The 15,922-nt window shown below is 33.7% G+C and overlaps 1 protein-coding gene across 3 annotated transcripts in view; it reads left to right on the forward strand.

Annotated features, from left to right (window-relative positions):
- CASD1 (CAS1 domain containing 1) overlaps positions 1 to 15,922 on the forward strand; it is a 57,406-nt gene that overhangs the window by 26,038 nt on the left and 15,446 nt on the right. Inside the window, exons 6-11 of one of the 3 annotated variants that reach the window (XM_044246047.1) lie at positions 4,481 to 4,525; positions 4,953 to 5,076; positions 6,408 to 6,622; positions 8,242 to 8,664; positions 9,709 to 9,798; positions 15,472 to 15,591. In XM_044246047.1, the coding sequence (XP_044101982.1) occupies positions 4,481 to 4,525; positions 4,953 to 5,076; positions 6,408 to 6,622; positions 8,242 to 8,664; positions 9,709 to 9,798; positions 15,472 to 15,591 (1,017 nt within the window). Of the gene's footprint in view, positions 1 to 4,480; positions 4,526 to 4,952; positions 5,077 to 6,407; positions 6,623 to 8,241; positions 8,665 to 9,708; positions 9,799 to 15,471; positions 15,592 to 15,922 lie in introns of those variants that run through there. The other 2 variants (XM_044246048.1, XM_044246049.1) reach the window with 2 other exon arrangements.

Here is a 15,922-nt window from a genome sequence, read left to right on the forward strand (position 1 = left end):
GCTCATGATGTTCGGAGATAAATTAGATATAAGGACAAATATGCTATTAACCTTGAAAACCCCTAAGTCCTCACAAGTCCACTCTTGAATCTCCACAGTAGTCTCCATGTAGCTTTGGGGCTGTCCTCTAATTAAAACTGTATTCTTTCCCACGCATGTTTGCATTCAGGATGGATAAAGCAATATTCAATTTTGTTGACCTTGTTTTGCTTAATTACTTCTGCTGCAATGGTATTTTTTTTTTTTTTTTTTTGCTTCTTTTCACATTACATGTTTAGTACGGCAGCCACTTCATACATTGAACAAGCTTTTGTAGTTAACATTTCTAACTTTGTGTCTTTGACAAAATATGTTTAAGTTTTCAAAAAACAAAACATGCAAACAACTTCTAGAATTCAACTTTCTGATAAACTGCAGCCTCACATAATTGTATTTTGTTTTTGTTGATACATTTACTGCACAAGTATAGAATAATGTTACGTGTATATTTCAAATAATTTAGACATGTTTTATAGCTGAACTGGACCTAAAGTATAGCCATTAAGGTGGTAGAAATTCACAGTTAAATAAACATCAGCGTGGTATAATGTATAAGTCCTGCAAAATAACAGAAGACGTTTGTAATTTACTAACGTACAGATACATTGCGTATCCAGATTTTTAGTTCTTATAATTTGCTAAAACTAGATTTTTGGAACATTAACTTCTCTTGTAAAACTCCATGTGACTATTGGGGGAAAGGAAAGATTCAGCTTATTTAGGGAGATGGCAGTGTCTTTACCTAAGATTGATTAGTTGATTGATTTAATTTGTTTAAAGAGTATGTAGGTATGCATGTATTAATACATTTATTTTGGCAGTTTTCCTAGTAAGCTGCTAGATCCTAAGAATACAGTGATCCATATTTTTATAATTTATGTAGTATTGGTAGCTTTATACTGGGTATTAGGAGTGTGGCTAGAAATTAGCCTCTTGTCTCCGCCCTCAAAGAATTTGCAGTATCTAGTAGATAGTCACTTTGTGATGAATAACAATAAGGTAATATGAAGAGTAACTACAGAATTGAGCTAAAAGGACCATAAAAGCACCATGGATAGGGGCACTGAGTACGGGGGTTGGTTAGGTATAGGTGCTGGCTTAAGAAAGCTTTACAGAGAAGATAATATTTCCAGAAGAACTGTGGAGCCAGAAAGCTACACTTATTAACTAAAATAGGGTTATTGAAGCCTACAGGCATAAAAGCAAAGTTGAATTTAGACAACTTTACTATGATTCAACAGATATTTATTAATCACCAGCCATTATCTAGGTACTGGGCTAAAAACTGCTGATACCTTGGTTAACATAATAGAGCTCCTTTCCTCAAAGAGCTTCCAGATGAGTGACAGATAGAGTTAATTAAGAAAGTGATATTGACAAGTACCAGGATAGGGGAAAAATAGGGTGCAGGACAATTATATAGAATAGGCAGTAACTGTAAGTTTTCAAAACTGGTTTTAGGATCAAGTGCTCTTCAGGGTGAGGGTCCAGGGTCACCTGGGTGATTCAGTTTGTTAAGTGTCTGCCTTCGGTTCAGGTCGTAATCACAGGGTCCTGGGATTGTGCCTCACATCCTGCTTAGGAGGAAACTTGCTTCTCCCTCTCACTATGCCTGCCACTCCACTTGCTTATGCGCTCTCTCTCTCTCTCTCTCTCTCATAAATAAATAAAATCTTTAAAAAGGGGGGTGGGGTGAGGGTAAGGGCCTGGTGTGATAAAGGAGGGTTGTTTCATGCATAGGAAATAGTATATCCAAAGATACTGAAGATAGAGTGTAGCCTATTCAGGGAATCTTTTCTTTTTTTTTTTATTTGAGAGAGAGAGAGAGAGCACAAGCAGGGGAGAGAGGGAGAAGCAGGCTCCCCAGTAAGCAGGGAGCCTGGCACGTGGCTCGATCCCAGGACTCTGGGATCATGACCTGAGCCAAGGCAGGGGCCCAACTGACTGAGCCACCCAGGTGCCCCACCTATTCAGGGAACCTTACCAGCAGTTTTAATCTGGATGGAGCTTGAATTCAAAGTGCTCCTTATTTATGTTTGGTTTTGGCTGTTAATTTCATGTGCCTCCTCTGGGGTGAGAGTTGATAAGAAATGAGGTAAGCAGTTATTAGGTCATGAATAATATCCTAAGCTCTCTTTGGTGTGGTGTAGATTCACCTTATCTATCTATCAATTTTTGATTACTTTAAGTACTTCATGGTATATTTACTAAAAATAAGGATATTGGATTGAATTTTTCTTGAGGGTAATGGAGAACCTCTGAAAGATTTAAACAAGAAAATGATGGAATATCGTGGGGTAGTTGTGTGAAAAAAGCCAACAATTTAGATTTAATACTCTAAGTGGGTGGTAGTCATTAAGTCTGAGCTACTCAGGTGGATTTGGATAATCTGGGTACAGTGTGAGGTGATATTTGAAGTTACTTGAATGGAAGACATTGAATAGGCAGCGGTTTTAGAGACTAAAGAAGAGGGCTTATGATGGGTGATCAGAAACTTGTGAGAAGGGGCAGTAAAGGGAGTAAGAGGAAAAGCAGAAGAATAATTGTAACACGCAGGGGAGGAAGGAGTTTTAAAAAGTGGACAGTCAGAAGTGTCACTTAAGGAACTAGAGGGTAGAATGAAGCTAACAGAATGTGGCAATCCATAGTTCCTTAATGGGAAGGTCAAGCCCCAAATCAGAACAGGACCAATTAAGAAATAAATGAGAGATAAAAAAAAATTATCATAGCGAGGGCAAAATGCTCTTCCATGTAATCTGTTGGTTAAAGGTGTGAAGCGGGGGAAGGATTTGAGAAGGAGGCAGGGTTGAAGGAACAGATTTTTGAGGATAAAGATGAGTTAGCATTTTATAGATGGGGGAATGAAAGAGACTAGAGAATGAAGACAAGATTGATGAAAGTTGGACATGGATCATTCACGGGTGTAGCCCTGTGTGTAAAGAGGGGGACTATAGAAACACAGAGTAAGGAGTAGCCATTCCAGAGGAGGAATAGGGAGATATTTCTTGATTCTGTTGTCCAAGAAGATAGGCTGGTTGAGGTTATAAGAATGGAGGAAAGATGGCTAGAGCACACAAGCCAGATGAATTCTGTTTTTTCTAGGAAGTTTGAGAATTAAATTTTATATTAAAAGTGAGAAGGAAAGCAAGAGGGACCTGTAGAAGGGAAATAAGATTTGGGATAACCAGTGTGAGAAATGAGAAAGGGAGTCATATAGAGCTAAAGGAAAAGTTCCACTAAAATAACAGTCTAAAGTGAAGCACACTAGACTGAAATAAGAATATCTATGAAGGAAATTTTGTTACTGTTTCTCCACTTTCATAGTCTTCTACACCAGCATGTATTACCTTTATAAAGAGACAATACCTGTTGTTTTTATTTTATGGATAAGTCAGATTTTTTCTAATTAAATGTCTTGCTTATTTTTTAATTGTTCCTTGTGCACATGATTATAATATCAGGTCTTTGATGTTGTGGAAAGTACACTTCAGGAGTCACAAGACCTAAGTATTGGCTTTGTCCCTACCAGGCCTCAGCAATACCCTATAAATTTTTCTAGTCTATATGCTTAATTTTATAAGATATGTGTTTCTTCTTCCCTATGTCACAAGTGGCAAGAATCTATATTAAAATGAGTTAATTTAAGATAACTTAATAAACTACTAAGTACTATATAATTGGTAGTATTAGTAATACGACAATTTGCATTTGGTGAGGATTTCTACCAAATTTCTCCCTATATGGGTTTTTTTTTTTTTTTGTACATTGTGATCTATAATAATTAGCAGTTTATTTTGTTAGATACATATTGGGTTTATTTTTCTCAAAGGTGACATTTCTTGGGCGCCTGGGTGGCTCAGTGGGTTAAAGTCTCTGCCTTCGGCTCAGGTCATGATCCCAGAGTCCTGGGATCGAGCCCCACATCAGGCTCTCTGCTCAGCAGGGAGCCTGCTTCCTCCTCTCTCTCTGCCTGCTTCTCTGTGATCTCCATCTGTCAAATAAATAAATAAAACCTTAAAAAAAAATGACATTTCTTGTATCTTAATTAATGATTACACCATGTACCCTATAGCTTTCATGAACATTTTTTTAATTTGCTGCCATAATATTACTAGAGCTATACTTGGTAACTGAGTTTTCTCAGAATTCAGAGTAATATTAGGCCACATTAGATTTTAGTGATGTGTTTTGGTTTTTTTTAAGAACATCAAAGAATTAAATGTATCAGCTTCATGCCATTCTGTTAACCACATAACCATGTAAAGGCTTTAGGCATTGGATGTTGCATCTTGTTATATAACAAGAATACAGTAAAGAACTTTAGAAAATTAAAATGCATTTGGAAGAAAAAACTTAAATTTAAGGCAAAAAGTAAGTGATGTTACTTGTATTAATTCCCTTAACTGGATAGAACACTATTATAAAGATTTTCTTTCCTTAGGATTCTGTTGCAAAGCCCCATGTGATTGTAGCAGGAGCTGCCACAGTAAGTTGTTATCTATATTTTTACATAATGATTTTTGTTTCATACTTAAGGACATGCTAAGAAAAAGTTAATTTATGTTAAATAGAATTCTTGATTATACTTATATTTCAGTTCCCATATCTATTATAATTAGTGAGGGTGATGAATTTTCATGAAAAAATCTGAGTGAACTTCGTAAACTTAGTGTTAAAAGTCAATATTATTTTATACCTGAAATTACATTCTTCTTGAATGTTATACATTGTCTAATTTTATATCACCTTTTTCTAATTGCCTTCATAGAATTCTTGAAATAATTTTACCAAACTTTAGTCTAATGTTGAATAAAAATGGGAATTTTCTTAAAATAATAATTTCTGTTACAATAGAGTAAATTACAATTTTTCTATGATAAATACTGAGCTAATGCTTAATTTTTACTTCTCAGTGGTCTATCAAGATTCACAATGGTAGCAATGAAGCGCTTTCCCAATATAAAATGAACATTACCTCCATAGCACCACTTTTAGAAAAACTGGCAAAGACTAGTGATGTTTATTGGGTCTTACAAGGTAAGGAATGAGTAATGAACAAATGTCATTTATATTTTGAGGCATGGGTTTTTATTGTCTCATGTTTCAATAAGCAAAATTACTCTTTCGTGAGAATAAATCTTGAAGTAAGGTTTGTAAAATTAGAATAATTTGAGTTATTTGCTTTCCTTTTTGAACTTAAGGAACAGACAGACAAATAAATATAATAAATAAAAATAAATAATAAATAAACAAAAATATCCTCCAAGGAGCCTCCACATACAAAATGGCTATAGAATATAACAAAGAGAGTAAGTTCTCAAAGGCAAATGAGATGTTTAGCTCTGATTTCATTTCTTTCAGAGTATATTTATTATAATTGGGAAATATAGAAAAAATTATTAAGTCTGTTTCATAATATTAGACTCATTGGAAATAAATATATTTTGGAATTGACAAAATATATTTAAATCATACCATCTAGTTTATACTTGGTAATGAAATTCTTTAAGAGAATGTTGACATTAGGTCAAGTCGTTTCAGGAGTTTATTGAATGTCCATTATTTAATGCCCAGCATAATATGAAATTGCCTTTGATATTTTAGTAATTCATCTTGCCTGTCAGAAATTCTTATGATTATTTACAAATTGAATGTCAAGTTGAGTGGAACAACAAGGGTGGCAATAATCTGTTCTGCAATCTATATTATTGATAGACTCATTATTAACCTTTCTCTTACTAAAATGAGAAAAAATTATTTATGATAAGTGATAAGGACCTTGGTCCTCAATAATATTACTTCCTAATTGTGACAACAAAGCAGTGACAGGAGAAAAAAAAGATTGACTGCTACTCTTAAGTAGAGAGTCTTCCCCAATCCAGTTTTAAATTCCCATTGCCCAGTAGAACTCAGCATCCCCAAATTTTAAACTCTTAAGACACGCTAGAGGGCGCCGGGGTGGCTCAGTGGGTTAAAGCCTCTGCCTTTGGCTCAGGTCATGATCTCAGGGTCCTGGGATCGAGCCCCATGTCGGGCTCTCTGCTCAGGAGGAAGCAGGCTGTCTGCTTCCTCCTCTCTCTCTGCCTGCCTCTCTGCCTACTTGTGATCTCTGCCTGTCAAATAAATAAAATCTTTAAAAAAAAAAAAAAAAAAAGACACACTAGAACATAAAAATGTTCCTGAAAACTACGTACATAAGAGAGAAAAGGGATAAAACTTCTTTAAATTTGAAGGAGCTATTGATTGATTGAAAGCATCTGAACTTTAACAACAAAATATGAAATGCAATCAACTAACTTGCATGATCACAATTTCTACCAAGAGGGATTTTTTAAATGTGTTTTTAAAAACATGTGTTTCATGTGCAGATCCTGTTTATGAAGATCTATTAAGTGAAAATAGGAAAATGATCACTAATGAGAAGATAGATGCCTACAATGAAGCTGCAGTCAGTATTTTGAATAGTAGCACCAGAAATTCTAAATCAAATGTTAAGATGTTTAGTGTTTCCAAATTAATTGCTCAAGAAACCATCATGGAATCATTGGATGGCTTACATCTCCCTGAATCAAGCAGAGAAACTGTAAGAATTCTTGTATCTGTCAGAAAATAGAGACTATGATAGCTAATCGGTTATAGCTATACATCATTATAATATGGTAACAAATAATTTATTTTATTGCAATCTTAATTACTTCTAGTTATTCTGTCTAAACATATATCTACACATAATTTTGCTCTCCATTACCTCGCTGAATATATTAGTGAGAGTTTTAGTAAAAAGGGGAAGTAGTTATGCAAGGGAGGAAATGAAGCTTCATTTGTTGAGTGTTAGTCACCCTTAATATACCTTATCTCCTAAGAAGCTTATAAGTTCTCAGCACGCTCATGTTTAAAAACTATTACTTTATGTTCTCTTTGCCTTAAACCTTGAATTTATAAGATTAAGCTTCTATGAAGAGCACATTTTAAAAATATGTAGAATCATTTTTATTATTTCCTTATAATTCTTAAACCCTAAGTATTATCCAAGGTACATAGTAGTTACTGAACAAATCCAGATTGACGGATCGAAGGGGATTTTAGGTTAAATAAAAAAGAGAACAGCATAATTGTAAATTTTCACACAAAGTACAACAGATATTATTTAGTTACTGTTTTCTTATAAAGCAGAATCTTTCTGAGGATGACATAACCCTGAGTATTCAATAAAAGGCTATGATTCTGTTCCTGTCTTGCATAAAAATGTGTTTTTGCATATATAGCCGCTGGGTTCTCCATATACTTTAAAGGGGTTTTGTGGACCCCCTGGAACTGATTAAGAACCTTAGGTTAATGTTTGTAGGCTGGTATCTTCAAGAGTGCCAGGTATAGGACTTCCTGAAGTCACAGGGCTAAAAGAACGAGGTTTCTAAATAGTTGAGTCTTTTTGAATGCCTAGGCTTAAAAAATATAATTATTTTAAGTTCCAAAATTGCCTAACCTATAAAATTTTTATGAAACTAGATTTGACTGAACTTCAACTTGGCAGAATATTGGCAGCTTGTCTAGAAGATTTTTATTATAATGATATCATGTTGAAGATTCCACATTTTATTTAACATTAGAAATCTTAAAACATTAGCATCCTAAGTGTTCCATAAACTGTAAACCAAATGAAAAGCAAATTACAAATATTGTTATCTAAGAATAAGTGTTTTTTGGTGCCAGTAATGTTATATCTTTTTTTTTACATCTAAAGACTGGACTGTATCTTAAGTATCCTGGTATCTTCCATATTAAAAGTCTGCTAATTAAAATTCTTTGGACTTTGATATCTGTCAGTATTTTTTTCACCGAAAGTCATGGCCCATTAACTGCCATGAAATGGCTGTTTCTTTTTTTTTAAAGAATAGAATAGGAAAATGTCAGTATGCATTCCAAATAGTTAGGAGAGGTATTTTTTCTTATATATGTGTTCTGGGTCACATTATAAAACGAATCTTCATTTTGGATCATAGTCCGAGAAGTTAAAAAAAACCTGAACTGGTATGATAGCTTGAAGGAATACCATTATTAGCATGAGTGTTTGGGAAATGGTAGCAAAAAGTACAAAGGCATTTTGGTTTCAGTGCTGAAAAGTCAGTAGTATTCACAAGAGAAAATCTAATGTGAGATATATTACTGACAAGATAATAACCAAATAACTTGATTTGTTCACAGAGTGCAATGATTCTTATGAACGTGTGTTGCAATAAGATTTTGAAGCCTGTAGATGGTTCCTGTTGTCAACCTCGGCCTCCTCTTACTCTCATACAGAAGCTAGCTGCTTGTTTTTTCACTCTATCTATTATCGGATATTTAATTTTTTATATAATCCATCGTAATGCTCACCGGAAGAATAAGCCATGTACTGATTTGGAAAGTGGAGAGGAAAAGAAAAATATTATCAATACCCCTGTGTCTCCGTTAGAAATACTTTTACAGTCTTTCTGCAAACTTGGCCTGATAATGGCTTACTTCTATATGTGTGACCGTGCAAATCTATTTATGAAGGAAAACAAATTTTATACACATTCAACTTTCTTTATTCCAATTATCTACATCCTGGTTTTGGGAGTATTTTACAATGAAAATACTAAGGAGGTAAGAGTCATTTTCTTTTTAGCTAATGTTATCCTTTTTATCTCATTATAAACTCCAAATTAAATAAATAGTATCACTATTATGCCAGAATATTCTAGCATGTATATAGAAGACAAAGGGATATTGTAGTTGTACTTCGCCTGGTGGACTTTTAACAGTTGCTTTTTTAAAACAGTTCAGAAAAAGTTCAAAAACTCCCGAGAAGATTGTTGAAAAGTCGGCAAACAATGTTCTGTGAAAAAGATGTCTTAACTTAGGTGTTATTTTGCCTGTTTGGGGATGGAGAAAGTGGAGGTGCTCCCAATTTTATAATGGTCTGCAAACATGAGATACTGTTATGAAAAAAATGTAACTGAAAAATATAATTAGCAAATGCCTATATGCACATTTTATATTTACATATTTATACAGTAGAAATGTACATGCACAAATTCAAATGTACATAATAATGTGGGCACTGCTTAGAATATTCTGAATTTCCTATTTAGAATTACTGTAATTGCTTAGAGTATTAATACAACTTCTTTATAAGGCATGATTTATTTGAATTAATAAACTCTATAGTAAGAAATAACTCTCATATGAGGATGACTAATCAGTTTTTTCATCTCCAGTGAGAATATCCTTGGGAAAATAAACTATACCAATAGACGCTTTTTTCACAATAAAGTATAAGAGAACTATAAGGTCTTTTCTAGCTGAAACTCTAAGATTTTCTTAAAGAAAATTATAAAATGCCATTTAACAGCTTTACAAACTTATCTGTTACAGTATAAATGTAATCTTAATATAAAACCTTGAGTAGCAACTTAAATATTTAAACTCTCTTTTAGTTTATATTAAGTTTCAAATTTACATTTTATGAAATTTTCAAATTTCGTATTTTAAATAGTTTTATTATATCTTTTATCAAATCAAATGCCAGTCTTTAATTGTTTTTCCCCCCAAGGTTCTTTTGACAGGTTCTTTATATCCTGTAAGAGAAATTTACTTAATAATAGCTTCATAATGAATTTTAAAACAGATTTTGGTTCTTTTCCACAGACTAAAGTGTTAAATAGAGAACAAACAGATGAATGGAAAGGCTGGATGCAACTTGTGATTCTGATTTACCATATCTCTGGAGCAAGTACAGTAAGTATTTTGAATTTACTTACAGAAAACATGGGAAATGGTAGGACTGTACTGTTTCTTTCAGGGCATCACCTGTTTTGTGTTTTATATTCTCCATTATTTAGAGACCTGTTTTATTTCCTGCCCAACCTTTATGCTTTCCCATTCTTCTCCTACCACCTGACTCTTTGAGAAGGTATAGTTTTAAGGCAATAATTTATTTGTAATACTTGGCCTTGATTTTAATTTAGTAGAAACAGCTGATAACCTAAGGGCATTATTTCATGCCACCCTGTTGGACAGCTCATTTTAACATAGGAAGAAACTGTATAGATGCAAAGGATTTCAAATAGACAAGTTACAATCAGAAGAAATCAAGTTAGATGATTATATCTATAGTCTACCCTTACTTGCATTTTAGGAAGTTTGGCCAACTGCTTTTACTCCTTTAAAGTTTAAAAACCTTAGAACCCTTTTGCCCCAGTATTCAAAGAACTCAGGTCCTGATGGACTACCATTGCACCATTGATGTGCCCTACTGTCTGAGTATCACCTCCTCCATGAGCCGGAGGACCTTTTCTTTGCTCACCTAGTGCCTTCTGTACCTGAACAAGATCATTTTTCCTTCTCCCTAGGTGTCTTAAAAGACAGGTTTCTCATGGTCTCAGAATACCTTGGATTTGTCAGGGGTAGAAAAAATGTATTCTGAGTTGTAACATTCCAGCCACATTGCAGTTAAAATAAGCTTTTGAGGGTGAACCCTGCTATCTAATAACCACTTTTCACACAAGTTTTATAGTGACAATACCAAACTAATTTCTATAAAATGGGTTTTGAAAATTTGAGAAACTCTTTCATAATTAGGGAACTACCAAACTGTTTATTATTGCTTACATAAGCACACATCTGTAAATAGTATTTGAATCAATGATAGATTGAGGTAAGAGGGGGAGTGTTGTCTAGACAGAAATATTTTGAAATTTCCATAGCAGCAGTTAAGAAGGTAAATAGTACTGAGGATTTTTTCTCTAAAAATTTTTCTCTAACAGGTATCTCTAACAATTTGAAAGTAATATTATTCTTCATTGAGTCTTTTCATCATTTTCAAAAATTGTCAGTGATTTTATGGATGGTTTGTTTGAAGGGCAGAAGGTAAAAGAATGAAGTATAATTTATACTGAAATTGTATGGCCCTGTTAAGTGTATTTGCGGCAGCAGTGAAATTCCTGTGACACAGCAGCTGAGGGGGACCTAGTGTGTTCACGTGGTTACAGAAGATCCCAGACAGTAGAAGAGATGTGAGGCAAGGAGAGATGAGGATTGTAAGATTTAGTGTATAAGCCCAGTTCAGAATTTGCAGGATATATCTGTCAAATTCTCTTAAAAGTAAGTAGAGATGAATATTGAATCCTAGAAATATCTCTGACATATGAATAAAGATTAGATTAATTGGAGAGGGGAAAAAGGCTTTGTTTTAAGAAAATGCCACTTCGAGACATAATTAATTGCTGACATATTAAAGGGTGATACTCCTATTTAAAAAAATCAGATAGAAAGAATTAATGGCAGATTAAGTTCCTCAATTCAGTGATTCCAGAAAGAATTTGGATCATAAAAAGATGAAGGCAATTTGGCATTCTATTATAATCATTTGCCAAGCTAGCATTCTAATTCTAATATATCTTAGACTACATCCCAATATATCCTAAACTACAATTTTTTAAAAATTCCTGTTCTGGAAGGACATACTTTTCATTAACAGACCATTTGTTATGATCAATTAACATATTCCTGTTCTTTTATATAATAGGATTTTGTGGTTAAAAATTACCTGTATCTACATCGGCAAAGCATTATTAGCATGGGTTATAATGTATTTTGGGGACTTGATTCTTGGATATTTGAGGGATTACCCTCATTAAAAACTCTACTTAACTGCCACAGTTATTTTAATTAGCTAATCTTAATGTTTTTATTTTGAGTAAAATATGTCAAACTTTAGTTGTGCCATGTTTTTATACTAAAATAGAAACCATAAAAAATTACAGAGCATTATTAAAATAATCCAGATGGTCTGGCAGATTGCAATTGTTGGTATAAACATCCCTTTAAGACATAATTTATAGGAAATATGGATAGAATACTGTGATTTTAATATGGAGAGTACAGCAAGTTAGGTTTATACAGTAGAAGATTTTGTGTTCCACTGTAAGTTTTTTTCCTTTGAGAGTTTATAAGTAACTTGCATGAAGGAATCTGAGTAAAAGATCTTGAGGAAAAATTTGAGGACGAGAAAATAAAAGAATCAAAAGCTAGTCTAGCTATTCATTATAATGCCTTTGAAATTCCAAATATATTTTAATACTAAAATTTTGTTGTAATACTTGACTTGTAAAAGATAAAAAGAAAAATAATTTGGATTAAAAGAGAATACAGAGGAATGACAACTAAGTGCAATGTGTGATCCTTGATTCAAGATTGCTAAAAATAATTTTTTTAAAACCATAAAAGATGCTAATGGGACAATCAGATATTTGAATGCAGATTGTACTATTGTACAATCTGCTATATTCATATTAAATCTTGATTATGATAATGATAATATGGTCATTTAAGAAACTATTCTTTCTTCTTAAAAGATACTTGCTAAAATGTTAAAGGATAATGTCATATAGTCTACAACATTCTTTAAAATAGGTCAGCATGGTAGATGGGTGCCCATTGTACTATTCTTGCAGTTTTTCTGTTGTCTGAAAATATGTTAAAATAAAAACTTGAGAGAAGTAGTACATGAAATTTGTAATAATCCGACATTGGCAAGTACTTGGCAGATTATTGTGATGGTGTTTAATTTAAGTGAGTAGCGTTTACTGTTTGTTTTAAATGTAATAACCAAGTCTCAACTCTGTAGGCCCAGCCCCAGTCCTGAAGGGATTTCAAAGCATGTTTTATGGATAGTGGTTAAAGTAACTGGGAATAGTTAGCCTAGGTTGGACAGATGTCTTCAGGTACTTACAGAACAATCAGATAAATGATTGACTGTGTACAAGTGGCTCTAGAGCTAGACTCTCCATTATGGAAACTCCTAGCCACATGTAGCTATTGAGTACTTGAAGTATAGCTGGTTGGAATTGAGATGTTCTGTGAACGTGAAAAGATATATCAATTAAGTATGATTCATTGTGATAAATGCATGCTAAGTTCAAAAACTTTGTGTAAACAATATGAAATATCTTACTACATGCTTATTACTTGTTGAGAAGATAATATTTTTAAAATATTTAGTTAAATACATTGTATTTTTTAAATTAGTTTTATTTGATTCTTTTAGTTTTTTAAATATTCTGGTAACCATATTAGAAAGGTACTGTGTGGCTCACATTTTATCTCAGTTGCATAGCACTGTCCTACAGAGATGAAGTTGGTAGCTTTTACGTAGTTAGATTTCAGCTTTTCGTGAAAAGGAACTTTATGGTAGTAAATGATCAGCTGAAAATGGAATGGATTGCCTTGGGAATTTGTATGTTTTTTTGCTATTAAAAAGTGTTCAAGGGGGCGCCTTCGTGGCTCAGTTGGTTAAGCATCCAACTCTTGATTTTGGTCATGATCTCAGGGTTGTGAGATCAAGCCTCGTGTAGAGCTCCACGCTAGGTTATGGAACCTGCTAATCCCTCTGCTCCATCCTTCCCTACCTTCTAAAAAAAAAAAAAAAGAAGAAGAAGAAGAAGAAGAAGAAGTAAAGAAAAGAAAATAGTTCAGATACTTGAAGGGAATATTTTAGAGTACTTTCAAAAATAAGGTAATAGGTTTAGATTTGATAAATTCTGCGGTTATTTTAAGATGACATTTGTACTTTCATCATCACTGTGATTCTAGTATGTTACTCGTTCACTGAAAAATTTCTGATTTAATGATGAGATTAGACATTTAAAAAGAACTAATGATAAAGGGCAATAAATAAAAACTATGTTTGGTATAGAGACTGTGAGTGCTTTAAGAACGCCACGGAAGGAACAATGACTTTCACCTGAGAATAAAGATAGGGAATTTTGGGGGCACCTGGATGGCTCAGTGGGTTAAAGCCTCAGTGCCTTCAGCTCGGGTCATGATCTCAGGGTCCTGGGATTGAGCCCCCCATCAGGCTCTCTGATCAGCGGGAGCCTGCTTCCCCCTCTCTCTCTGCCTGCCTCTCTGCCTACTTGTGATCACTCTCTCTGTCAAATAAATAAATAAAATCTTAAAAAAAATAAAGATAGAGAATTTTGAACAGGGCTCTAAAGAAGAATAGGATTTGAATAAATAGGATAAAAATAAAAACAGGATTTGAATAAGCAAAATGTGGTCACAAGAAGAACATTCCAGGGTAGAAGAAAGAGATAAACAAAAGAAAGGTGACAGGGAGATACAAGAAGGGCCAGTATGGGAGACAGAGAATGTTAAGAATTTGGCTAGAATGCAGGCAGTAGTGAAGAATTGATGACCTATTCTAAATTCAGGGATTTTTGCCTTCTCAAGAAAGAAAAAAGATGCGTTCAAGGGTGCATTCAAGGATATATGTAAAAGATACATATATTCAGGGACTTATAAAATCTATCTAGGTGTCTACTTAGTTATTTTTTCCTACAAAGTATCACCTGGGGAAGACACAGTAGCTGGAAGTGGCCATAAGCAAGGTCAGTGCTGGATGGTTACAGAGTGATCAGATGAGTCTATAAAATGAAAGCCAAAACATCTTTATGTGGACTAAGGGATTATCCCCGAAAGAATGGTCTTAAAATTGCAAGGGTTGGTTGTCACTAAATAAGGCTTTTAAAGATCATTAAAAAAAAAAAACAAAAACAGAGTACTGGTTGTATTGTGGCAATCATGAATATCCACATAAAGGACCAGTGGCTGATGGACAGTGTGAACCACAGTGTTCGAGGGCTATGAGAGTTAGGACTTATGAATCAGATGATACTGCCAGTGGTTCCCATAAAATATAGATCAGAGATGTATTACATTTCATTTAACTTTACAAGTGGAGCTAGGATGCTCTGAAAAACCATCGTAAATGATTCTAAGGGCCTTGGTCATGGTGAAACATTGATGTGGGAGTGTAAAATAAAATCGATTGATAAATTAAGGGGGGGGGAATATAATATTTCTAAATTATGTTTGCATATGTTTTTAATATAAATGTTTTGCTAAATATTATATATTGTGAGTTGTTATATGACAATTTACAAATCTAAAGTCTGTGTATTTGAGGGGTCCGAAAATGTGGTACTTCTGTTTTGTTTATCTTCTCATTGGGAAAAATGGGAAATCTGTAGTTACCTTGTATTCAGCATATCTGGTGATTAATAATTATGGATATCATATATTTAATTCCAAGTGGAGGAAACGTACAGAGTGTTTCACATTTATTAACTCTTGCATTCCTCATAAGAACCTTCTTGTTTTGCGGTTAGAAAACTCACTTAAAGTCTCATAGCTAGTAAGTGGCAAAACCAGAATTTGAATGAGGTCTGATTCCAAAGTCTACATTTTTTTTAACTCTTGCTATGTTGCATAAGCTTTAAAAATAAATCTTTTCATTGAGCTCATGCCAACTGGTAACGGTGATCCATTGTCTTGATTAAATATATTGGCTACGATGATTCAAAGTATAGTTAGTGCCAACATATTTTTCCTATTTATTCTTGTCAACAGTTTTTGCCTGTGTACATGCACATCCGGGTCCTGGTTGCTGCATACCTCTTTCAGACAGGGTACGGGCATTTTTCATACTTTTGGATCAAAGGAGACTTTGGAATTCATAGAGTCTGTCAGGTAGGAATGTATTCAGCTCTTTTTCTTTAATTTTGGCTTGATAATATAAATATGGTCATTATAAGGGCACGACTAATTTGAATTTATGGAATTACACTTTAAAGTTGTGTTATTTCTGTGTTCTGTGGTTAATAATTTAAGATAAATAATTTATTACTGAGGGTAGGGAAAATGTAATTTAGATGAGTGCCTAATAAAGGCACTAGTACACAAGGGACAACATCGCTAATTCGGTTCAGTTTTGTAGAAATGTACAGCTACCTGGGATTATTATAATATGTTATGTTTTCTTTTTGAAGAGGATTAAAATTTATTAAGTTTCTACCTTGTG

This window comes from Neovison vison, chromosome 4 (genome assembly GCF_020171115.1).
Source record: "Neovison vison isolate M4711 chromosome 4, ASM_NN_V1, whole genome shotgun sequence".
In the NCBI taxonomy this organism is placed as follows: domain Eukaryota; kingdom Metazoa; phylum Chordata; class Mammalia; order Carnivora; family Mustelidae; genus Neogale; species Neogale vison.